General features: G+C 40.4%; 1 protein-coding gene across 1 annotated transcript; it reads right to left on the bottom strand.

Moving 5' to 3' along the window:
- Positions 1–660: 660 nt before the first annotated feature.
- Positions 661–26,306, bottom strand: cdk18 (cyclin dependent kinase 18). The gene is made up of 15 exons (XM_022745242.1): positions 26,189–26,306; positions 16,607–16,743; positions 13,809–13,940; positions 13,267–13,323; positions 12,053–12,167; positions 9,861–9,955; positions 9,694–9,756; positions 8,653–8,776; positions 7,944–8,064; positions 4,823–4,920; positions 4,588–4,693; positions 3,482–3,524; positions 3,281–3,371; positions 1,974–2,051; positions 661–1,315 (listed from the first exon to the last, which is right to left on the bottom strand). The coding sequence occupies exons 1-15, from the start codon at positions 26,304–26,306 to the stop codon at positions 1,281–1,283; spliced, it is 1,413 nt and encodes a 470-aa protein (XP_022600963.1). The 3' UTR covers positions 661–1,280.

Below are 26,306 nucleotides of genomic sequence, written 5' to 3' on the forward strand. Positions count from 1 at the left end.
AGCTAACCACTGTAAGCTAATGCACTAATGCATTAGCTTACAGTGGTTAGCTCCCTGGATATGTAAGCTAATGCATTTGTGCATTAGCTTACATACAGTATGAGGTTGAACCTTTATTGTTTGTTTGAGAGGTCTGCAGGCTCATGATTACATTTCTCTCTGTAATTAGCCTGTTAGTTCCTAAAGAGTTTAATGTGCTCTCTCTTTGTAAAGATACACACCCTGAGTTTGTTACATAGCTAGTGCCTAATACCACAAATGAGGCATTTTATGAGCTAATTCCAGTATATCAGATTCATTATGTTTAAATTTGACTTCTTATGAATTCCTCTATCAGATGTTTATTCCTTATAACACAAAGAAGGCTTTGAAACACCATTTAGATATTCATGCTGAGAAATAAAAATTTACATAAAGCACACGTGAACAGTTCAGGGAAAATTAAATTACCAGAACCAGCAAATCCCAGAATGCCACTGTTGAATGCTATTAAATTTGGAGGCACCACTGGATGCTAAAGCAAAAATCAGAGAGTGTATCTTTGAGCTACATCTTGGTGTTTTGGTTTAAAGATGCGCCTAAATATTATCAAGACAAAACAATTAGCAAAATTTGAAAAGGAAAAAAAAAAATCATTAGATTTTATGTAAAAGTGACGCGACCTCCGTTCACACCACAACCGTCCTCTTTGTTTGTCTCTGTGGTGTTTGTGTCAGGCAATACTTCTGCACACCTGCACCTGTCTGATGGTTCCAGATGTGGTAGCTACCTTAGATGGCCAGAGCTCTGGCTGAGCTCTGAATAGAAGTGATACATGGTGGTACTATGTCAAGCAGTTTTATTGAGTGGCCCAATTTTTTGTTCTTGGGTTAAAATGTATGTGTGTGTCAGCAGGATACTTAAATCTCTGGTGTCTCTGGTGCAACTGAGTAATGGCAGCTTTGCCATTGCTGATTGTGCAAATGTGTGCAAATATGTGTGTGTGTGTGTGTGTGTGTGTGTGTGTGTGTGCGTGTGCGTAGGGAGAGTGTGTCTCAGCTCAGACAAAGTGCAGTACACCTTTATTTCCACAAACCCTGTGTGTCTCCACGGTCAGCTGCCATGGGTATGAGTGAGTGCACATGAGTGTGTGTGTGTGTGTAGGTGCAGCATGCTTGTGAATGTGCTGAGCTGTGTTAGCCTTTGTGCTGTGGTCCGGAAAGGCAGCTCCTCTTTTCTATGTGTGTGAGTGTGTGTGTGTGTGTGTGTGTGTGTGTCTCTGTTCCTCCCCTGTGCGACCTCTAGAAGATGCTTTGTCTCCGGTTCTTCCCTCGACCTGAGAGAGAGAGAGACAAAGCGAGATATCACTTCCTCTAAAATGGTGATAATTCATTGTTAACAAGCAGCAATTCTTTCCTCATGTTACCGATATCAGTTTGATGCTACTTGCTAAATATTCAAAGTATTGCTTTAAATGAGCCTACACAGGTGAAAATAAAGCCATAGGGAGATTTATTAAGTGTATGAAGAGCTTATTAGAGTGAGAATTGAATATGTAAACAACTCCTTGTTTATTTTCACAGTCTTCCCGTTCCTGTGAGACTCCTGTCTGTGGTATTTTATTTGTGTCCGAGTAAACAAACTCTGCGCTGGCTTCTTGCAGAGTTTAGCCAATTAGCAAAGTACCTCTGCTGACACTTTAGAATTTCAGATTGTTGTGGTCAGGAGTAATGCTGTTCCCATAGCTATCATTAGAGACTCATGCTTGCTTTGAAACTTTTGTCATTCTTACATGTAGACAAAACTAAACTCTATGAGAAACTAAGGAAAAAGAAATCTCTTCTCATTAGCAGTTTGAAAGCTGTATACACATAATGTGCGGAACAAAGTCCATGTGCAGGACTCTTATAACTGTGAAGAAATGAGTGGCGACCAATGACTTGACCAAAGTTTGTGGTGAAGTCATGTCATGTTCTGTGTGTCAGTTACTTTACCCAAAGGCTGGAACACGGAGCTGCGGTGGCCCGGGTCCTTCTGGAGCTGCACCTCTCTGAGGGAAAACACTGAGGCAGCTGAAACAAAGAGACGAGAGAGGACAGACGAGCACAGACACAAGTCTTTGTGTGTTGCCTCTAATTGGAAACGAGACATGCGCTTAAAACAACCCCCATTATCATACAACCCAGAGGTTCCAACCTGACATGCAAACTTTAAGACAAATGCACAAATGTGATTACTAATGTGTTGTTGAAAACAAAAATGTATAGTTCCACTGTAACTATGTTTATGCTGTAATGTGTAGATGTTACTTTGAAATTCTGCTATAAGTCGGCAAACCTTTTGTTGCTGTTCACACTTTTCTAACATTATCACACAAGGTTAAATGTTCAAAAGAGTAAACAGTCGTTTGCAGGGTAAAGATTATTAAACTGTACATTATGCAAGAAAAGCAACTGAATGCAGGTAAAGCAGCTGTGGAACACAATCAGTTGCTTACTTGTGCTGTGTTAATATACATCTGCTTTCAAAAATACAAGATCAAACAGAACATATTTTGGCCTGATACCAAGCCAGAGTATTCGAAATTTAACTGCTGCGTTGCAAACTTACACTACACAGTGCAGCGACAGATTCTGCTCTTTGCTTTACGGATTGTCATTTATATTTGTGCACATCAGTTCAGGTGCTGGAACTAGATCTGGAAACTTTGGCGATTACATCAGAAATCACCTGACCACAGACAGTAACATCTTATAGAGAAGACCCTCCGGAAGCAGACAAACCCATGCAACATCGTCGTGGTGGGTGTGACACAAGCTAGCGACCTTTTGCAAACGTTATCATCAACCAAAAACATTCTCCAACAATTGAACTGACTTTGTGCCAAGCACCACTTCACGTTTGATCAGTCCCATATCATCTTGAATGATGAGCCACATTGCTTACATCCCATAGAAAAAGAATAGGGGCTAAATTTGCGTCACTTTGGTCAGCAGTTTAATTCGGTAAAACCCCACAGCTTCTAAACAGCGTGTTCTGTCCTTTTCTGAACTGAGAAATTGTGTAAAATGACCAAAAAGCACAGGATTCAAGTGTGTTTTTTTTTAGAAAAGGCCACTGCTGGGATGGAAAATTAACACATATACAGGAGAAGTGCAGTCTGCTTTTCACAGTCGGAGCTGCCAAGAACTGTGGACCTCAAAAACACTTGAGAGGTTTTTATAGTGTGTGTACAGTGTGTGGTGTGTGTGTTAGTGTGTGTGTGTGTGCGTGTATGCGTGCGTGTGTGTGTGTGTCTTACTGTCTGCCAAATTGTGTATGTTATCCCCCAGACTCAGGAAGTAGGGGTGTCGTAGAGCGCCTTCAGATGAGATTCTGCTCCTGGTGTCGTACTGCAATCATAATACAAAAAGCAGCTGATTAGTCAGACTGACTGTGAAATAAATGATAAGGTCTGTCTCAAATCCATGTGTGTGAAGGTGATTGAGCTTTTGTCTCATACCAGCAGCAGAGCAGACAGCAGTTCAATCCCCTCTGTGTCCAACCTGATGGACACAAAGGAAAAACTTCAGCTTGTACTGTGACTCTCCAGGGGAGAATAACTCTGATACTGATAATATAACAAAATAATCTGAGGAATGCTATCCTACAACAAATATTGTGACAAAAAACAACAAAGTATAAAACACAACACACTAATATAAATAAAAATGCAATATTTAAATACTGACCGCAGTTATTATAGAACACTTCTTAAAAGACAAAACACCTCTCAGAGTCCAGTCTTCAGTTGTGTTAATGAAGGATGGGAACTGTTATAATTTATTATATCTCTATCTATATCTATCTTGTCCTGACAGTGTTTGAGTTTTGTAAGTTGCTTCTAAGATTGTTGACTAACATGAAAACTGTTGAGTAACCTAAGACAATGAAGCTGTCTGGCAGCCCAGACTTGGTCAACAATTTCAACTAGCTAGCTCTTATAAAAACCTGCTTGGTACAATAATAATCTCTTTAGTTCTGTTGACATTAATCTCCAGAATTAGAGTTTCTATTTTTGGACCTGAGCTCATGTTTGGGACAAATATAGAACTTCACTTCAGCAGTCTGTTTGATGGTAAACTAAGGTCGTATGTCATACTTTAACAAGCAAAAGCCCTGCTCATTAATATATGGATTATTATTATATATATTATTATCTCTATTTCTGTGGTGATCCCACCACGTTCACACAGACAAACTAAGGGCAGTATAAAGTAGCTCAAAATGAGCCCTTTTACTTTTTACCTGTAGTATATTTCAATGCTAATATTTTTGTACCTTTACTCAAGTAGTATTTTGAATTTGCAGTGCAGTGTATTTATGTATATGTAGAGTACTTCCACAACTGGCCAACATGCCAAACTAAGGTGGTGAACATGGTAAACATACCTTATACATCAGCATGTTAGTATTGTCACTGTGAGCATGTTAGCATTCCAACATTAGCATTTAGTTGTGTCCAAGTTAGGCCTAACAGAGCAGCTAGCACGGCTGCAGACTCTCAATCTTGAGTTTTTCCTTCTCTCCCCCCTCAGCTGAACAGACAGTGAGATTTGTTAGCGATACCTGGGCACATGGTTGATGAGAGCTTGAGGTTTGTATTGAGGGAAGAGGTAGGACCCAAACTCCTCATTACTGCTGATACCAGACCAAGTCTCTTCCGTTGGAGTGCCTGACAGACAAAGAACAAAGGAAATACATGGTCATCTATTCTCCCAGGACTTACAATGCTTATTCTGACATCATACATCACTTTTAAGTGTGGCCTGTAAGATATTGTTATATTTTGTTGCTCCTTTACCCATGAGCCTGTAAATGAGATGTAGCTCCTCCTTCACAGTGGCACCAGGAAACATGGGACGACCTGTTGCCATCTCATACAGGATACAGCCCACGCCCCTGGAAGAAGAGGGGGGAGATGAAGTCCTACATGTTGAAACTGTACATGAGGCCCCGTTCAACAAGCACACCACGCTTCAAAGTGTTGCCGATAATAAGTGCAAACACGTATGGTGTGAGTGGTCACACTGCAGTCTTTTGTTCCGCCCAGGGTGGCGTGTTGAGGAGGTGCCGTGTGGTCTGATGAGAGGATACGTAGCTAGGTGAACTCATAAAAGGCTGTCGTGTTGCTAGACAGCCACGGTTTTCTCACCATGGCAAACTGCTATTGAGCAGAAACACACGAGGACAGCGAATGGAGATTACGCTTCATTGTGTGACTAGTGACTCACCTCTCTGCTAACAACTTGGGTGATTTTAATAGATATGCACGATTCCTGGAAATCCTGGACTATCCTCAAGCTGTTAGATATCTATTTAATTCACCAAGTAACAGCATCATTCAGTACCAGGGCTGGGACGAGTGTTGAGAACCCTGTGTGCTTTGGGTCGCCCTGTTGCTCTGTTCAGATCCAGGCTGAGGCTACATGGCACCGCCTGTGTGTGTGTAAATATTAGGGGTGGGCGGATCAATACTTAAAGTATCAGCGCTAATACCTATAAATCTCATTTTGAGTTTTGATACTAGCGTCATTGGGATCAATGCCAAAGCAAACTGATCCCCCTCACATCAGATGAGGTTCTGGGCACATCAGGTTTGTTTATTGCATCTGGTTTTTGCTTCTCTGCTGCTGTTGTGTGCAGCGATCACAGAATTCACACAACATGAATGTATTTACCATTAAAACTGTCCTGCATTTTAACACAAATGTCATTAACAGACAAAAGTAAAAATTAAGTACTGATGTTTGGCAACTTAATGAAAATGTATTCACAAGTACCCGATGACAAATTCACCTCATAACAGTGATACACTGCTCTCTTCTACATGAGTCTATTAGCTGCTTAAATAAGAAAATATAGGTATTGGTGTGGCTATCAATATTTGTGATTCCATATTCAGTATCATATCAAAATCACATTGTGTAGCTCAACCTTGAGAAAAATGAGATAATCGCAGTTAAAGTTGTTGTAGCTTATTGTGATGTTTGCTGACAAAACAGACTTTATACAAATGGCCACAATTACCTGTGATCAAAGACTGATACACTACATAAGACAGTCCTTAAAGATCCCCCAAACATGTTTTAAGACATATAAAATGACTATGCTTTGAGTCTGATCTGCTTTATTCCACTAAAAGTTAAATTAACTGGTCAAACTTTTCTTAAAATTACATCTGCTGCCAATCGCTCATTGAAAAATCCAGACTCTATGAATATGCAAATATCTTTTCTTTCAAATGTTTTACTGTTGAACACAAGATGTCTCCGACTTCACTGAAAAGTCCATTCGCAGTGTATGTGCGCTGTAAGTTTCCACACTGCATATGTATGGTGGCCCTGAGAGCTCAACGCACTGTAACTTGGAGAAACAGACAAAACAAAAGCAAATTCAGAAAACATCTTCATTAATTTGCCAACACATGCGCTTCAAATACTTACAACACAATCAAATACAGAAATGCGCTGCAAGTAGCACAGACGACCAGGGGACTGAAGAAGAGATGACCCTGGCTGGGACACTTCTGAAGTTAAAAGCATTGGACAATAACGGTGCATGGATTATATGTATTAGGTTAGATGTGTAACAAGATCGTTCGATATGTGGCAGTTTGGATCACTCTTGATAAGACGAGATTAACTTTTCAAGCAGCAGTTTTACTTCCCTCCGCACTTCACCCGTTTCACAAAAACACAACTTCCTGTCTCCAAGCCACACCTCGCTAAACTAACCAACCAGAGGCGAGGAGGACTGAGGTAAATAAGAGGAAAACTACAGAGATGGATTCAGGAGGTTACCATGACTGTTTTAAAAGATGCAGATGTAAATATTTAAACTTGTAAATAATAATGGTAGTTTCACATGTTAAACTCGGCACAGAGAAACTTTCCTCCTTCAGCAGATCAATGTGAAAACACCCCTCTAATGTCAGGCTGCACATTGGTCTGATCAGTGAAACTAAAACATCAAACTGAAGTAATGATAAGCAAAAGTTACTGAGCAGCTCATAGAATTTGTTTCTGGAAGAATTTTGAAAAAACACAAACTTATCAGATGGCTGTCAGACTAATGAGATGGGAGAAAACTACATCACATTTGATGTGCGGATCACAGGCAGGGAGGACCCAAACACAGCAGGCAGATGCAGTGAGGAGACCCTAATGACATGATGATGAAGACTTACAGGGAAACACACAGACGGGCAGAGAGGTAGAGGAATGAGAATAAACTATGATCTGGGGGGGGGGGGGGCAGGTAAAACAGGTACATTTAAATACTAGCTGGATAACTGGGAAACTGAGAACAGGTGTGTGGGTGGGCGTGGATGTGCCAGGTAACGGGGACAGGAGGGAAAATCTGAGGGCATCTGGTGGATGAATGAGGAATGACAGTTGAGAAGATTTCTATACAAACACCAGGGCCTCAGGGGATTTGCTTTGACCAAGGAAGGTTTCTTCCTTTCCTATGTCACTTTGCACCCACCTAATGTTGTTTTTCCCACCTTATACGTTGCTAAGGACGACAAACATGGCGATGGAGGACCCTGACCTATATGGTGTCTTATATATTCTACGTATTTTAAGTGAACCAGGCACACAATTCTTTGAAATCCTCAGCCTTACATTCAGATGAGCTTGAATTAGTTCCAGAGAGTGAGGCTTGCTCAACACAAATATGAAAATCTACACAATACGTACAGTAACTGTTGCATCCCATTTAAACCTACAGAACGAGCTTCATGTTGTATAATATCTTATTATCTCCATTCAGGGTTTCAAGGCCTCAGCTCTCACTTTTGAGATGCTCAGTCACAGGACATACTGAGTCGTCGCAGTGCAGTATGTGCACCAATGTGAGCAGATGTTCATTGTGGCACTGGGGATCAGTGCACTGTGATCAAATATCCATGTGCTACTCACCACATGTCGATGGGAGTGGAGTATTCTGTAGAGCCCAGCAGTACGTCAGGGGGCCTGTACCACAGAGTTACCACCTCATTGGAGTAGGTTTTAGTGGGGACGGACTTGGCCCTGGCCAGACCTGAACAACACAGGGTTTAAGGTTGCGAAACCTTAGTAACAGCAGAACGGCAGAATTGTGCAAATATTTTTTCACTCTCACTATCTTTGCACCAAGATTCCCTTGAAATGACAAGTATTATGTGTCAGTACAGGTGTAATATAAAACATTATTTGCATTAAATATCAAGTGTATCAGTGCAGACACACATCATAGCATCTTAGCCTTGACCTTTACACACTGTGTTGGCATAGAGTTCACTACAGATCAGTGTCACCAAAGAAAAATGTTGGAATAGTCCCTCTATCGGCTCATTTGCTGCGTTTAGTTAAATTGAAACAGTCAAGGAATTTTGGTGGGTTTATCTTCCAGCACAAAACTGAAAAAACTCAGAGTGAGAGCGGCGCACAGTTGCTAGGATACAGGAAGTAAAGGTGCTAAAGTAATCAAGAGAGAAGATCTCAGAGTGGCAGTAAAATATAACTAGAAAGCGATTGTGGCACGAAACAAGTTTCTACAACCACATTTGCATTATATATATATATATATATATATATATATATATAGAGAGAGAGAGAGAGAGAGAGAGAGTGTGTGCTGTTTTCCTACCAAAGTCAGCTAGTTTAAGCTCGCCCTTATCGTTGATGAGCAGGTTCTGAGGCTTTAGGTCTCTGTGGAGGATTTTCCTCTTGTGGCAGTAGGACAGACCACGCAGCAGCTGGAACATGAAGATCTGTTGGAAAATGAACCAAACAATGTGAACCAAAAAAAAGAAAAAACAGTCATACTGGAATATATTGCTGTTTATTTACAATATTTTGTATATTTTTAACATTAAATAAGTTTTTGTCATTTTCAACTTTCAGGGCTTCAGTAAGTGATGTCAAAAGACCTTCTGCATTAGTATTTCAGCTGCTTAGCCCTGTAACGTGGGCAATCTTAAAGTGGCAATCTCATAGATTTTCATTTAAATAAATTAAATGTGAGTCATCTATTCCACTGACTTGACACTGACTTGTGATTGAGCCTATAACCCACTGATGTTCCTGGAAAAGGTTAAGTTGCTGCTAATACAAACTGAACATTTCCTACTGCTGCATCTTCACAGTAAAAGCATTTAACGGGCAAAACACGAGTTGGCTTTTATAACAGAGTAACAGAAGGAGTAGCAGTCACAGTGAGTTGTTAGATGAAGAACTGCACACCCCCAACTTCTCAGCGAGGTAATCAAATCCTTTCACTGTGCACTGCTGTTCGCAGTCTCATGCTGTGTGCAGCATAAAGTCAGACCACGGCTGCCCACAGAATGATAGACAAAGGTTAAACATTGCATGACTTCTTTATTACAACAACAATTGTTTGTATTGCTGTCGCCAGAATTCTTTGACCTGTTGTATTACACCACTAGTATCTACAGGTGTCGCCAAATCAGCAAAGACTGAAATCTTCAAGATTGCCATTTTAAATGTAATAGCATAAAATAACATTGTCTATCTATCTATCTATCTATCTATCTATCTATCTATCTATCTATCTATCTATCTATCTATCTATCCAATACTTGTCCCTGTCTGTCTTTGGTATGTGGTTGGTTGCGTCACTGACATTTGATGCAGCTGCTGTTGACTCACTTCCTTGTGTGTGGCTCACCTTGACGTTGTGCATGCTCATGAGATTCCCGCAGTTGTCCAAATACTGTTTAAGGTCACTATCCTGGAAGACAAAAGCTACAGTATTCACTGTCAGATCTATCCATATTGCACTTTTGTATTTGAGGCCGACACCTTCAGAACGCCTGGTTACTGCAGTGTACTCACAAGATACTCAAACACCAGTGTGAGGCAGCGGTCGGTGTGGATGATGTCGTGCAGCGTGACGATGTTGGCGTGCTTCAGGTTCTTCAGTAGAGATACTGTGTGGACAAAGGAAGTAGACGAAAGTTGCACAATTCTCTCCAGCAGTAGAAACCAGTCCAATAGAAACTACCACAAAACAATCTTCTAACGCCTGCTGCTCTAACAGCAGCTTAGCTATTATTTAAGGTTTAGGATAAACTTGTGTAGTCTGGAACAAAATCATGTGGATCATGTGGTCAATAAACCCAGCTGCTGTGTCCTGAAGAAATCACCTAAACTCCACTATAGAGGACATCGTATCTGAGGTTTAACATAACCCAAATGCAGATCTGGATTAACTGAGGTTTAAAGGAGCTATTTGTACGTCTTTCTATTGTTACATAGCCAACGTTAGCATTAACAGCTAGTGACTTACCAGTATAAAAGAAACATTGCAAGTTCAGCATCAAACTTCATTCCTATACTCGCCATCAGCTGTCCTATTGTTTTGCTTCTTTTTGTATCACTGCTTTTCTTCTACTGAAGTTAGCATGCTAACCAGCTAGCTTGGGACTGGTCGGCCTGTCTCGTCACTTTCCAATGTAATTCCAACTGAGTCTCTGTAGCGCCCAGTCTATCCTGAAGAAGTAGCGCTGCTCAGAGGGCGTATTATAACTTCTTGTCTTGTAAATGCAACAATGGCTGAAGCTCTTGCCAAGACTGGTAACTAAACAGCTGCTAATGCTAATCTTAACTATGTAGCGAAAGCAAAACTTATAGCTCCTTTAAAGAATTTGCGGCTTTTGCCAAACATGCAAGCTGCGACTTTCTACGAGAGATAACTCCCTCTAAAGTTAGTTTTTATATATTTAACTAATCAAAAGAAACACTAAACTTTCGACTCATGGAAGGACACACGAGGGCTGCAGGACTTGCTAATGTATGTGCAACTTGTGAATGAAATGGCGCTATTTGTGATCTGTGTGCAAGCAATGCTCACTAATTATTTTTGATCAACATCAGCGTCCTGAAGACTCTGTTTCACTTCCCCAAAATTGACTGGACGAAAAGACTAAAGACCGAAAGCCAGATGAACCAAACAGTCAGCTCTCCGTGTGATAAGAAAGCCAGCAAGTTATCCAGCATGTCAATTATGAATTTAGCCATAATGGCCATTTCCAGGTGGCTCCCGATTGTCTCAGAGACAAATGTTTGAAATGATTCATGTAAAAATCCTGTTTATCTGGAAAGCTGTAGGAAGCTTGTGCACCTTCAGTTCTTCAACAGAGGTGGCAAGTGGAAAGTTTGCACAATCACCAGAGTCAAAATAGCCACAGCTGTGGGAAATAGGTCAGTTTGAAAATAACATCATTTTCCTTTAAGGACAGAAGAAAAGCACAAGATCATTCATTCATTGTATTTTTAGAAGGTGTCACATCTGTCTCAGTCTATCTTTGATGCTCGAAGGAGAATTATCTGAAAAAGTGAAGAGGTCATTTCATAACAACTATGTATGAACTAATGCACCAACACATGTCCATTACATGTACATGCAAGGTGGACATGAAGTCAATTTGTCAGTAAACTGTCACCTGAGGCTTTGAAATGACCAACTGTCTGACCAGTTCTGCCTGTAATTTTAATGTAGGCCAAACTATGTAAGTTTGACTTGTTATCCATACTGCAGGACATTGTAAGGAGACATAGTTATTGCTGTGGTGGCAAAATGTTCTATGACATGATGACACTGTATGTTGTTATGTACATTAAAACATTTCTATATTCTTTCCTCAGCAATTTGTAAAATGAAAGTTCAAACCAGTTTCTGAGTCTTATTATGTTGTTTCCCTTTGATTGACCCATGTGAGGGAACCCCCTCACACGCCCAGTTTAGATGCTAAGTCACACAGCAACAGCCCACACGTAAAGGAGTGTTCAGTTAAATGAAAGAGGAAGATTAAAATGTGCTGTAGTCAATTACTTCTTTAAATTAGTTCATCTAAAAATAGAATCATTATTTACTGAGGGCAGCACACATTGCCCTCAACCTTGACTGAACATCAGAGTGTTTGAGTGTTTGCTGTGTGTGTGTGTGTGTGTGTGTGTGTGTGTGTGTGTGTGTGTGAGTGTGTGTGTGTGTGTGTGTGTGTGTATGTTTGCTGCTGTGTGTGTACCCTCTCTGATAGCAGTGCATGGCGCTCCCTCCTCGTGCTCCAGTCGAATCTCCTTCAACGCCACCAGGTTCTCTGTTAGCTTGCTTCGCCCTTTGAACACTGTCGCGTACGTCCCCTACACACACACACACACACACACACACACACACACACACACACACACACACACACACACACACACACACACACACACAAATTTATTATTAGGAGGAGAATAATGAAGTTACTTTGATTGGAATCTGTTCACTGCCTATTTACTTTCATTTTCTATACTGTAGCACGTAAACAAAAAGATTAACAAATAATAAATTCCACCTGACTAAATGAGGCCAGAAGCTTGAACCTCAAATCGCATCAAAACGTTATGTAATGCAAGCATCTTTAAACCGGCTCTGATTTAAACCTTTAATTCAATGCATATTTGTTTCTTCAGGATCTGATTATTGGGGTTTTGATTAATGACTATCACAGCTCATCTTTCTCACTCATGATTATCATTCACATAAATAAATAAATAAATATATACTGGCTTTGCACAGTATGTAGTAGGTGTTATAATAACTGTATATTAACCACAGGCAGTAAAGAGACAAAATGTTTTCCACTGCTATCTGCTGCTAAGCCTTGTGACTGAGACTAATGCAGACAGCTTCTGTCACTAATCATTCCCCACTCCTTAAGGCAATAACCGTTCTCAAATAAATGGTTTGGGATTTAAGTGCATCATCCGTGTCGTGCGATCTTAATGGCCTCTTCATCCAATGCACGTCCGAGCATTGTGATCCTACGGAGAGCAACGCATCTAAGCACATGGTGTGAATGTAGATTTAACACTGATTTTATTCTTGTTAAGCTGCGCCAGCCACGCAGAACTAATGCAAGAAACCAGACGCACGCATAGTGTAGTTTGTCTTGTTTAGGCATATCAACAGAGCTACCGTACTCATTTTGACAGACGTCGTCTCCCCCGAGTGGTTTGACTCATATGCAGCCTGATAAGTATAATGAAGTCTCGCAGACACCTCGTGGTCAGCGTGGTTTACAGAATACACCTTGGAGATGGTTTATTTTATATTTTATATTGCTCAGTGGCTGCAGCAGTGTGGGTGTAGAAGTGGAGCATTAATCCCTCACTGAACCATGTGTCAGCTGTCTTCATTGACCATCTGATAAATGTTAAAAGGTGAATTTGTGACTAATTGGTAGGGACGTACCTCACCCAGTTTGCCGAGTTTCACATACGTCTCCAGTTTCCCAAAGCCTATATCAGACTAGAGGGAAAAAGAAAAAGACAAACTAATCTGTTATGACTCCCTCCTTTGATTACACCTGGGAAAAGGTCACATTTGCAGACATTAGTTAATGTTTTTATAAGTTAATTAAACACAAATCCTCTTAATGGTCTCTTAACAGAAAACTGGGGAAAATATCATAAGAAAATTAAGAAAATAAGGGACTCATTATAATACTGACACACAAAGAACTAAATAATCATAACAAGAAGGCAAGATAAGAGAACTAGTCTTTTGCAGAGAGGAAATATGCTCTGTAACATGAACAGAGACGTTCACTGCTTCAGAAATAAAAAATAAACAAGCCAATACAATTGCTAAAATTAGATTCATATGAGGTTTATTTATAAGCCTATAAAGTGTTAGATGAAGTGGTTACTAAATCACGTCAATACGAGTTTGTAATATGTCATAAATAAATAGATACAGTGCAATGTGTAGTGACAGAGAGAGAGCGCACTAACCAGTGAAGCACGTCGAGACATGCGACTGAGAGGTTTGCAGAGCGGTGAGTTTTCACTCTCCAGCTGCAGCTTCTTGAGGAACTCTGGAGGCAGGCGGATGTCCATGGGCAGGGACATGCGCTTACTGACATCCTGCATCAAGTCAACATACAGCAGGGTTTATATACATACAGTACTACTGCCTGTGTACCTGTCTGTTCTGGATGCAGAGGTTAGAAATCTTTTGAGACTATACATTTTCGATACAAACATTGTTAACATCATTGTTGCTTTAGCCTAACTGGCAATCACACCTATTGATATTATATTATTTATATTAAACTAGTTACCAAGTTTGCGGACTCTCCACTATTTTATAGATACTTAAGTGACTTGCACACTTTAAAAGAATCTATGTGCAGAAATTAACTTGAAAACTGTTTCTCTTAACCAGTGACCTTATTTCTGGCTCTATGAAACGTATGTACTATAACTAGACACCAGCAGCCTTCAATCAGGTCATCTGCTCCTTTTGCACCATATTAAACTGCTATGCCCTTATTTCAGGTCAGTTACCGTTATTGACAAGTACTATTATTATTATTATTATTATGGCGAGTGTAACATTCACGTCTGTACATGGCACCACATTTTAATTAGGCATACTTAATGACTTTAAGTGTGTCATTACTAAGATGCTTTCACCACATGGCCTGTCTAGATGTTGTGTTAAGGCCACAAAGAGGACAAAAGTGCTTGGAGTGGCAGCTACTCCGCATATAGCATGAATAAATGATTCATTAAGGCTTTTAAAATTAATTATAAACCATTAAACTTTCCAGGTTTTGAAAAGAGGTCTAGGATATGTTTAGTGTAATGTTGGCTCAGCACAAACACTGGGGAAACAGCTGAGTTCTGCTGAAGGAAGCAGAAATGACATCCAACAACCTGTTATTTGTATGTTGTGTCTTTTTAGCTAGCTAGCTATCTTAGCTAAGGCAAATGTGTGAGGCCAGTGTTAATGCAACATTTTACATATACAATATATAATAATATATAAAAAAAAAATAGACTCTACCTAGCATTGTTATTAGCTATTTTTCAAGCTATCAATATCCATCAATGAGAATCTAAATCTGATCATTTCAAAAAGTCTTTTATAAAGGCTGTTTAGACTGTGGAACTTCAGTGACAGGTTCCAGATGCTGGAATAAACTTACTCTTCTAAACTCTGCATTTTAGGGGGGAAATAATTTAGAGCCAAAGTAAAGGAGGAGTTTCATGGACGAACAATGTGAAGTAGTGATTGGTTGTTATTAGCTATGCAAATTCAGAGCTTATTCATGCTTCTGTCAGGCTGCTGATTGGTCAATTGAACATGCTACTATTCCCAATTATACTATATATATATATTATATATTGTATCCTCTTAGCTTGACAGCTAGCTATATATACATTGAAGACAGGCAGGAAGGTGTGTGAAGACAGCAACTACAGTACAGGACCAGGAGTGTGTGCAGTCACTAACGTCTAACACTGAGCTAACTACAATGTCTCATTTTGTATTTCTGCATGTTGAATACAAAACATTGATGCTCCCACTGATGATTAATAAAGTAGTAGCTAGTAAATGAAAATTAACTGATTGCATTTCCTGATCAATTTGCTCAAAATTGTTAATGACTTACTATGACTGCAAATGTGATGGCTTATCAGAGAGTGAGTAGATAGAAGGCTTATGAGTTTCTCAATTGATAAGCTAGCAGGTGTGTAGCACTAAAGGCCCTGCACACCCCCACTGGTGTTTTAAGTTATTTTGAATGATTGGACATCTGCTAAGGTTGAAGGTGAGAGGAGCTATGCTGAGAATTCACATCAGCATAGACCTGAGACAAGGCCAATGAAATAACCAATGTGGATGTACCATGATTGTGCAGGTCCTTTAACTAATAACAAGTCATTAATTAACGAGGGGCCCTCCCACTATAATAAGCTTGTAAATGTTAATAAGGTGTTAATACATTTTTTTTTGTTGGCTGAACTGTCCTTTGCAAAGGTTGCCTTGATGAATGAGCTACAAAGCTAGCTAAAGAGATATTATACAACAGTTAAATGGATTCTTCACAACATGGCAACCATGAAATTATTATGAATGACTTAATGATCTATAAAGAATTAATCAGCCGTACAACAATTATTTACAACTAGTAAACCATTTTTTCAGAAAGAGGTACACACATTGTGTATTGAAGGTTTTCCAGACGGTCTAAGCTCACAGTCCTCTCACTGTCGCGCCATTATTTTTGTCTTCACAGCACCAAGTCCTTCATGAGTGCTCTTTTCTCTCTGGCATAGCTTCACTTGCCTGTCTGGAACGAATTGTGTGGAATATTAGAAAGATTTGGAATGAATCACACAAGCTCCGCAGGGACTTTTTCTGAAAAGGTGGAACTGTGAACTCTCTCACATTTCCGATAAAAAAGTCTGGTGCTGCGGGGAGGAGGGTTAAAAGCCTTGAAGGTGACTCATCTCATTGAGCTGGCAGAGGTGGAAATGAAGAAATGACTCCTGGGGAAGAGTTTTAACAGAAGAACAAACTACTTGTGCCACTGCTGATATATATGTCAGACCGACTTTTAAGGCTTTTAATACGTGCGTGAACTTGGACAGTTTCCTGTAAGTGCATAATCTGCGGCACGTAAATTACTGTGAAGGAAAAGCTCGGCAGTTTGTGAAGTGAACACTTTGCCTGTTAACCCCTCATCTGTCATATTAACCTGTGTCCTCCTACAGCTGCTTTCTGAGACCGTACTACTTACCTCCATGGAGAAACGTCTGTGCTGGGCCTTGCTGTGGTAGTGGAGGTGGGATGGAGACTGAGCTCCTGGTGTGGTTGGTTCAGGGCTCACCGGACTGGCATCATGAGATGGAGGACCCAGTCTGTCTGGAGTCAGGCCTGCCGTAGAAAAGACATATTCGGTCAACAATTGCAGATGTACAGATGGGTGACAAAGGACAAAACCAATGGTGCTGGGCCACCACTAGTTTCCAGAACAGCTACTATTCTCACTGGTGTCCAAAGCTGAATTTCTACAGAGGGATGAACAAATTTCAGCTGAGTTAAAATCTGGTTTCTGTGAAGACCATAGCAAATGATCTATATCATTATTATAGTCATTTGACTGTTGAGTGACTCCTTGTGTAAGGAGGAGTGCCAGAAAAAAGAATAAATCTGTAAAAGTAAATAAAATAATAAATCAGTAAGTGCAAAACTATGAAAGTGGAAATATAAAGAGAAATAAAAAAAAAGAATTAAAAATGCTTTTCCCCTATTACCTTTGCTTTTACCTACCTAAAAGCAAAAGCAATAGGTAAAAGCATTTTTCATTCCTTGATTTATTTCTCTTTACACTTCCACTTTTATGTTTTTTTCATTCTTGTGTTCCATATGGAAGCATCTGCTTTTGTTGCGTTTCTCCACTCATTTATTTAGGTTTTTATTACAGAGACTTCTCACTAATGTGAGAAGTAGCTGAGGTTTCTACATGACATCCATCTTGATGTGACACACTGAAAGTCGCTCTGAATAAAAGGGTCAGCTATGGAAGTACTAAAGTAAATCTACATGTATAGGTACACAATGCATATAAGCCTTCATGACACACATACACAAAACCTACTGTCACAGATACATCCATACACACTAAAACCCAACTGATACTTGGATTTTTGGTATTTGAGAATTTAAAAAAAAATCCTCATAGTTTAACATAAATACATAACACATCTTAAATTTGGAAGTTAAAGATTTTGAATGCACCCTTTTCTGTGAAGAAGATCAATATCAGTCAGTTTAATATGAATACAGCCAATAGCCAATTAGCTTAGCTTGGTATAATGAGTGGAAACAGGGAAACAGGTAGTCTGTCAATGCACAAAGGTGCCCACTAGCACTTCTAAAGCTCACTGATCAATACCTTATATCTTGTTCATTTAATCTTTACACAGAAGGTGACTACTCAGCTGGTGCCAAGAGGTAGTCCAGCAAATAACCCCTCTGTAACATGGCGAATTGTCAGTTTTTACACTTTTTCTATTAAACAAACAAGATATAAGGTGTTGATGCTGGTAGGTGGATTTTATTACCTTTGTAGAGAGCCAGGCTAGCTGTTTCTCCATTTCCAGTCTTAATGCCAAGTTAAACTAAGCAGATGCTGGGACCAGCTTCATACAGACACAAGTCTGTGTGAGTGGTATACATCTTCTCTTATTGCTCTCCCCTTTCACACTACAGCATTCAAAAAGACTTATTTGCTTTGTATTCTCAGAAGAAAAGGTCTGATAAACTCACTGTATGCCAAACAGCAGACAAAGTTAGCAACTAGCTGATGGACAAAGGGGATAATTTAGAAGCTAAAGAGCCAAACATTTTTCTCTGGAGCTGGGGAAGACCAAAACAGACCTTAAAGGAAAGTGAATATTGGAACATGTAAGACTGCCAAACACACAACTTCAAATGGATGATTATTTTACTCCGTGTCAGCTGGGTTGTAAAGAAGCAAGTGTTCACAAACAAGTTATTAATGCCTTACTTTGTCAAATGTGTGTGTGATTAGCTAGATGTGGATTAATGTGGATGAATTTGATATGAATTTGATTTGAGATTTTACTAAAAATAAACTTGTAGACAACCTGTGTAACTGTATTCCTAACCCTTTCTAAAAAAACTAACTACTCATTAAAGCTACCAAAGTTTTCCTGGGTTTCTAATGCTGATTGTTGGTAATGAATACATAAATCAGATGTCCTGGCAAAGCCTCTAGTGCAAACCTCTCCTTGACTGTTTCTCTCTGTTAGTGAATGAAAGGCCATACAAAAATAAATAAAAACATTTACTCATCATTCAACTACTGTACTGATATATCTCCACAGAACAAAGAGAGGCATCATGTAACTACAAAGTTGACTCCTAGCTTCTTGTTTTCAGAGGTGAGGCTCATCAAGACCGCAGAGGAGATAATAATGAACGCTGCTGAAGCGAACGTGTTACACAATTATACTGTGAGCACACCATCATCATAATGTGACAGCTTCCAGCCACTGTAGTGGGAAGAATGGACTTTGATCCTCATCATACGGTCGGCGTCTTTTGAGTGCTACCGGCTGTGAGATTTCAGCTGCAGTTTGATCTCCCAGTTTCAATGGCAAGTGTTGGCTGCCTCACCGGTACGGTGAGCATGGAGCGTGAAGTGGACATGTATCTCCATTTTATGGGCAGCCTCCAGGCGTGTGTGTGTGTGTGTGTGTGTGTGTGCGTGTATGTGTGTGTATTGTAAGCCCCTCCTGGGCTGAAGCATGAAGCCCTTTAACTTGTTGTTTCCATGGGGACAATGGCTAACAAGGGAAGCAGGCCCTGGTGTTAAGGAGGAAGTCTCATATGTCTCTTTAAAGCCTCCCCCTCAACACACACACACACACAAACACACACACACACACACACACACACACACACAAATTAATATTTACTTCTTGGCTTATGGTCTCTCTCATACCACAGGAAATGTAGCACCAATTAAACAAATATACACATATAATATAATATAATACATAATATTACCCTCATATAAGAAACTGCAGGTGTATCAATTACAGTGAAAAAATAAAGCAGACAGATCGAGGCCAAGGTGACTCTTCGGTGTGCTGGGCCTGAACATTTGAAAATGCTTGGATGGGTTTAACAAGGCGTTTTTTTAACAGCGCTACAGAGAGAAGCGTCTGACAGGCCACTTTGTGTGAGATTGATTGACAGGCTAAATGAGCTGGGGGGGATGAAATGACACCCTGTTTGCTGGTCATTTGAATATCACAGATATAACGCTCCTTTGATCTCCCGATGCTAATTAGGGTCAGCAAAGGCGACAGGGACATGAGCACACGCTCACGCACGCACACTGTGACACTGTGCCTGATTGCTGTGAGATATGGATGGCTGCCTGCTAGAGATCTTGTTAGGAAAAGGACAATCCAATATGCTGCGCCACATGATGTTTTTGTAGCATTTCCATCTGAAATTGTAATTACAGCAAGAGGGAGGAAGAGGCTGCAGGAAATAACCATGGAAATCTGTTGGACAACGAGCTTTCATAAATAATGGCAGAATTAACATCTAGGCTAAGTTTAAGATCAGTTTTATTTTCACTGTGTTACTCGCATTTAAATCTACAAAGCTGTTCACTACAGTCATTAAGCAGCTAAAGGTTAGGTGCCTTGCTTGAGGACAGAACCACATTTTACAAACACTTTACAGAAGTCTTCAGTGCCATAAACCTTGATGAAAAATGCTGTGAATACTAAACAAGACCAAGAGTCTACAGCTGCGCTAGCTGCTCGGTGTGGCTGTACTTACCTACCACTGTACACCCTGTAGCTTTGTGGAGTTTGAGCTAAATACATCACTATGATATATGCTCATAATGACAATGTTAGCATACTGATATTTAGCAGGTATAATGTTTACCATCTTAGTTTAGCATATTAGCATGATAATATTTGATGATGGATATTTGAAAGATGGATTTGTATCTATCTAAAGGTGTGGTTCTCAAGCTTGGTTAAATTAGTATAAAATGAGTAGAATTGAGTAGAAAACCTTTATATTTAAAGATACACTGAGGAGTTTCTGATATAGTGGTGCTGTACAGATTTCTGCTAATGGTTACACCAATACTTTCAGGCAGGGAAGAAGAGTAGTGCAATGATTGGTTGGATTGATGAGTCAATTTAACAGTGCACCAATCAATATTTTTGAATCAACAGAGGGTCAAATTACTATGTGTGAATTCTGCGGTTCCCCCGTCGTCTTTCACTTCAAAGTTTTGGTTTTACGGCAGGCCACAAACTACTCCTCTGGTTCCCTCTCACAGCTCTCATCAGCATTGTTTTCCAGCAGCAGCAGAAAGGTCTGATTAACTCACTATACACCTATCCAGCACTAAACAGCAGTAGAGACAAAGTTAGCGACTAGCTAGTGAAATTGAACATTTAGCAGATACAAAGCCTCTGGAGACCAAAAGAGAGAGAATATTAGACATACACTCAGTCTCAGACAGTCTAATACAACAGTTCTGCAATAAACCCTCCTTCATGAAGACAAGGTTTTTGTTGAAAGTGTTTGAGAGAGGTGTTGATTCAATCGGATGATAATTAGTTAATTTAGGTGCTGTTGAACTGTATTACATTATAGAGAGAGGTGATTCTGTTATTTAGCCTCACCTCATTCATTTAAACAGTGTGGACAAAATAATAGAATGTTTGTTCGTGTAAGACAATACAACTAAACACCACCACAAACTGCAGCCTCCAAAATGATCAAGGAGGTGAATCAGCACCTTTCTGAAGCAGTTTCAACACAGACTTAAAGTTATAATCACCACCAACTGTATTAGACTGCATTAGTTTAATCATGGTGTACCTAATGAACTGTGCACATTCACCAGGTAACATTACGTTGGCTAGAGATGTAAATAACAGTGTATTTGCTAACACACCTGCCAAAAACATGAATTAATGGCAGCAAAGAGCAAAGAGTAGGGTTAATTGAGGCAAAGCTAAAAGTCTCAAGTCAGATGAGGAAGGTTGATGGGAACAGTTGCTAATAATGCTATTCCTGTAAAAGCAAACAGCAGTTTGTCTTGGACAAGAGCCAGTCAACATTACCAAGATAAGTAATAAGTAATAAAGGCTTTTTGTGTGTGTATTGTGTGTGTGTGTGTGTGTGTGTGTGTGTGCTAAGGGGTTTAATAACTTAAAGAAATCTGATGTGCAACCAACACAGAACTGATTCAAATCAACTGACTTTTCAAGCTAATTTATTTGTTATTCCTATAATCAGGATTAATTTCTTGCAGCAGATCTTCAGCAGAGACAGTTGGTTTTCAAGTTGGTTTCAGACGGATCTCTCATCTGAGCGCTGACGTGTCACCGTGGATTATGTGATTACTCTCAACATCACATTAGCACGTTCGCATGGGAGCTCAACAAAACAGCTCCAAATGGACTAATATATGGAAAGTGAACAGGGGGATTCTGCACAATGAGAGCTATTAGTGGTTAGTCAGGCAGTAAGTCATGGATACCCCTTAGGACACCGATGCTAACACACACACGTACACATACAACACACGCGTGTGCATTATTACTTCTGAAAGCTCTGAGAGTATTCCTCTGGTCATATGAATCTAGATAAATGTATAACAGTTCACTAGACTAACGGTAAAGAAAGCTTGTGTATATATTGTGTTCTACATCGTATGTGCTTGTTTGCACGTTCTAATGAGTTCAAGTGAGGTGAGAGTGATTGATTTTCTCTTTGTTTGTCAGTTTGATCCAGCTACTCTTGTTTTGAACAATATCAGAGAATCCAATTACCAGATAAGACTGACGGACATAAGCTCAGGAGAATGAGCTGTACAGTACATTTAATACGATTTGTATAGACAGTTATGGATATACAGTATACACAATTATGGTTATCATTAAAGCCGGGCAATAGGCCTAGGAAGGAAGGTCTATTTTTGGTTAATCAAGTAAATGAAATACCTGACATATCAAGCTACATACAATCCACCGGAAAACAATCATACTAATTGGATTCCACCACTGACCACTGACCGACAGCCTAATACATATATAGAGATAGTAAAGGAGAGATCCCACAGTATCTCTCCTTTATCATTTCTATAGGAGCGCCTATATAGTAGGATGAGAAGATACCATTCTCATGTCTGTACATTAAATATGAAGCTAGAGCCTTTAGCAAGAGAGACATGATTTCTAGATATACAGATACAGATATCAAGTTCATTGTGGTCGACGTTAATGTCCCTTCTGATGGACACGTGCCAATATCAGTGACGTGTTTCAGAGATGGAGAGAACCTGCTGAACTTCTCCTAGACAGGTAACAGGCTGCTGACTTCATTTTCCTCTAATATCTAAATGTGTTGCAGTGGTTGGTTGTGTAGGTAGATTTACCATGAGAGCAGGTGATGAGTGGGTATGTTGAATGCTGCTAATAGTTTAGCCTTATGCTAACTGTAGCTGCAGGACAGTGGCTGTATTTTCAAATTTTGACTGAATATGATCCAGTCAGTGATTTGCTGTTGCAGTTTAGTTGCACATAAACATCATTTCAAGGAGACAGGGTTGCCCCGACACATGCCAGTGGTATCAGTCTTATATAACCATTTGCAAGAGAGCAATTTAGCATATTCCCCAAACTGTCACAACGTTCCTTTAACATACACCACACTGACTTATCCACTGGGTCCTTTGATAAAACACACATGCACCATTCAGGAAATATCCGTGTGATGATTAAATCTTTGCAAAAATGTCAGATGGTGTTTTACATCTAAGCAGCGCTGTGTATAATTCTGTGAGAGTGTGACAGCTTCAGCCTCACATAGGAGGAAGGACGGGAACAAGATAGAAAAGAGAGAGGAGCGGGAAACGCTTCGAGAGGAGCGTTAACATCAGACGTGTGCTGGCATGAGCCAAACGTCATCATGTCTTCTCTCTCATCTCTGTCTGTCTGGTTACCTCTGTCCTGACCTTCAGGAGCAGACAGACAGGGATGCGGGCAGATGCACTCTGGGGGGGTTAAACCACATACCCAGCTGCTTCTCTCCGTCAGGCAGCTGCGTAAATGCCTCACTTAACTGCACTCACTGTCCACACAGGAGGCTTTAGTTGCCTGATTTTGATTACTCGCCTCGAGTGGTAAGACGACGATGAAACCACTTGATTACAGTACATCATGCTTACATTGTATTACTTGTGCACTTGACTTGGCAGCAATTTCTGCTCACCTCGGGTGACCTTGCTTCCCACATGATCTGATTCCCTCCTTCTACTGATAATGCATGTTGTTTTTTTTTTAATGGTATCCAAATATAAAGCAACAAATCTACACTTTGTTTCTCAGCTTGAAGCAAATAACCTGACAAGCAAGGTGTAGGATGAAAACATCATGTGCTCATATCATCTGCAGTCTAGGTAATGAGGCAGAAACACTTGAATAACTCATTCTGAATGTACTCACTTCCTTTGCCTTATCTTCCCCTATTTATCCAACCATATAACCCTCATTTCCCTTTGAAGCCTGCTGATCCCCTGTGACTAGGCGCTGGTGGTGGTACCAGCCGTAGCCGGAAAAGCCCTAGTTAATCTGTGAGGGGTTCCTTACAGACATGGAAGAAAGGGAGGCTTTTGTATTTGGTATTAAAACCCAGAATGAGATTGCAGTTTGTGCTCTATTATTAGACACAAGCTATTCATTTGCACAGAGACCTAAAGACACAAGGAAGTGGAAGAGCTCAAGGTTCAGGAGTTTGAATGTGCTCAATTAACCGTTGCTTTATTGGTTATAAAATGTTTTTTCAGCCGCTGAAGACACTCTGTAGAATATTTTCAGCGCTTTATCTTTCCTACAAAACAAATGCAGTACCAAAGTAGTGATCAAAGATCAAAGTAGTGTTTTGACAGGAAGATAACGTGCTAAAAATATTCAACATGAATATTGGATTGTTTCAGTGGGTGTCTTTTGGGCTTTTTTTAAAAAAAAATTTTCATGCCTTTTTATTGGATAGCACAGTAGAGAGAGACAGGAAATGGGGAGGCAGAGAGAGGTGGAATGAAATGCAGTAAAGGGCCGTCGGACGCGGGATTTGAACCGGGGCCGACTGCAGCGAGGACTGTGGCCTCTACATACGGGGCGCCTGCTCAACTCACTGCACCACTCGACGCCCCGCAATGGGTGTCTTTTAAGTGTGGCACATTGCACAGCGACACGTAGTTCTGCTAGTGTACCATGTTCCCTGCTGCCTCTCCTGCTGCGTGCTGATCTGTATCTACTGCAGGTAACATACCAACTTATGCATGGCTACCTCACACAACGCCATGTCAAATAACCCCAAATGTCCCTTTAAACCTCTGGGGTTTTTGCCCATTTGTTGTGAGCACACTTCTCATCGACCTTCACTGGCTACCCATGGCTGCCCGAATCAAATTCAAGTCACTAATGCTGCCTTCAGAGAGACCTCTGGGTCTGCACCATCTACTTGAACTCAATCGTGCAGCCTTATGCTTCTTCTCGGCCACGGCGTTCCTCCAAGGAATGTCGTCTGGCATTGCCATCCCTGCACACAAGACAGTCTCAGTCCAGACTGCTCTGGTCCAAACACTATCAGAGCAGAGGCGTCCCTCTCTGTCTTCAAGAATCCCTTGAAGACTCATCTCTACCAAGAGCACCTCCTCTCTTCGCACCTCTATCAACCTAACATCCCTAATCAACACTTTCACTGCACCTCTTCACCTGATCTCCTTGCACTAAACAGATGTAGTATTCAGTACTTAAACCAAGGTGTCCTACTGCACTACTGTCCCTCACTTGTAAGTTGCTTTGGACAGAAGCATTTGCTGAATGAGTAAATGTAAATGTAAGTCGTAAGTTGTAAGTTTTCAGTTTTGCTGCTCATTTACACACACACACACACACACACACACACACACACACACACACACACACAGCAGTTACGGAGCAACAGTAGCATTCAGTTAGAGTTGTGTTTCTGGTCACACTCGAAAATGTAAGTCCAATATCCTCTCTCTTTTAACTCTGTTTTTCTTCTCTACCAACTCTTGAGGGAAACATCTGGCTCTATAAAAGCTAAATACTCCCCTTTCTTCACTAGCTACTTGTTAACTGCGTGTCTGCTGTTTGGTGCTGAGCAGGTTGTGTACAATGGGCTTTTTAGAGCTTTTTAGCTGACACAGCTGGTGACATGAAGCGAAAATCCTCTGTGGGCTTCGCAGGGCCTCATTTCAGTTCAGCTTTCGTGGTTAACGGCGTGTAGACTGCATCCTCCGATGCGCCCCCCCCCCCCGAATTGAGACACAGCTTATGTGTGAAGCAAAACAGTAGAGAGTTGTGGATCATTAAACCGAAACAATTATCTGGAAGAGGCAAAGACGCTCCTTAAAGCTGAGGGGAACTGCGGGGTCGGGTGATAATTCACTGTGGGTTTCGGCTCTGTGAGTCATTCGTTCACATTGCACGTATTTTCCTGATCCATTGCTAATACAAAAATATTGCTTAGTGCAGTTTTAACCTTAACAATGGTAGCAGCGATGCACAAATTTTATAGGAATATTTGTATTTTGAAAACATTGGCATTGCATGCTCATAAATGTTGTCATTCAGAGTAAAATTGGATTTCTTTAAAAATTCTGCACCGTCTCATTTAAAACCTTCAGTGAAAATCTAGGAAGAACTTTACTCTTTAAATTTAAAAACAAGTGCCACATAAAGCTGAGCGATATTAAAGTGAGGGAAGTTCTTACCTTGAGTGTGCTGGATGTTGAGCTGGTTGATCTGCTCGGTGAACTCATTCTCCTCAATGGTCTCAGTGCGAGGAACAGATAAAGAGAAACGCCTCTTAAAGTTCTTCATCTTGTTCAT

This window comes from Seriola dumerili, unplaced genomic scaffold (genome assembly GCF_002260705.1).
Source record: "Seriola dumerili isolate Sdu_G_001 unplaced genomic scaffold, Sdu_1.0 BDQW01000088.1, whole genome shotgun sequence".
NCBI classification, from domain to species: domain Eukaryota; kingdom Metazoa; phylum Chordata; class Actinopteri; order Carangiformes; family Carangidae; genus Seriola; species Seriola dumerili.

Coding starts and splice junctions, on each gene's coding strand:
- cdk18 (XM_022745242.1), bottom strand. CDS start 26,306: ATGAACAAGATGAAGAACTTTAAGAGGCGTTTCTCTTTATCTGTTCCT. Junction 13,324..13,808: donor TGTCTCGACGTGCTTCACTG/GTTAGTGCGCTC, acceptor TTTTCCCTCTAG/TCTGATATAGGCTTTGGGAA. Junction 9,757..9,860: donor CACTGGTGTTTGAGTATCTT/GTGAGTACACTG, acceptor TTTGTCTTCCAG/GATAGTGACCTTAAACAGTA.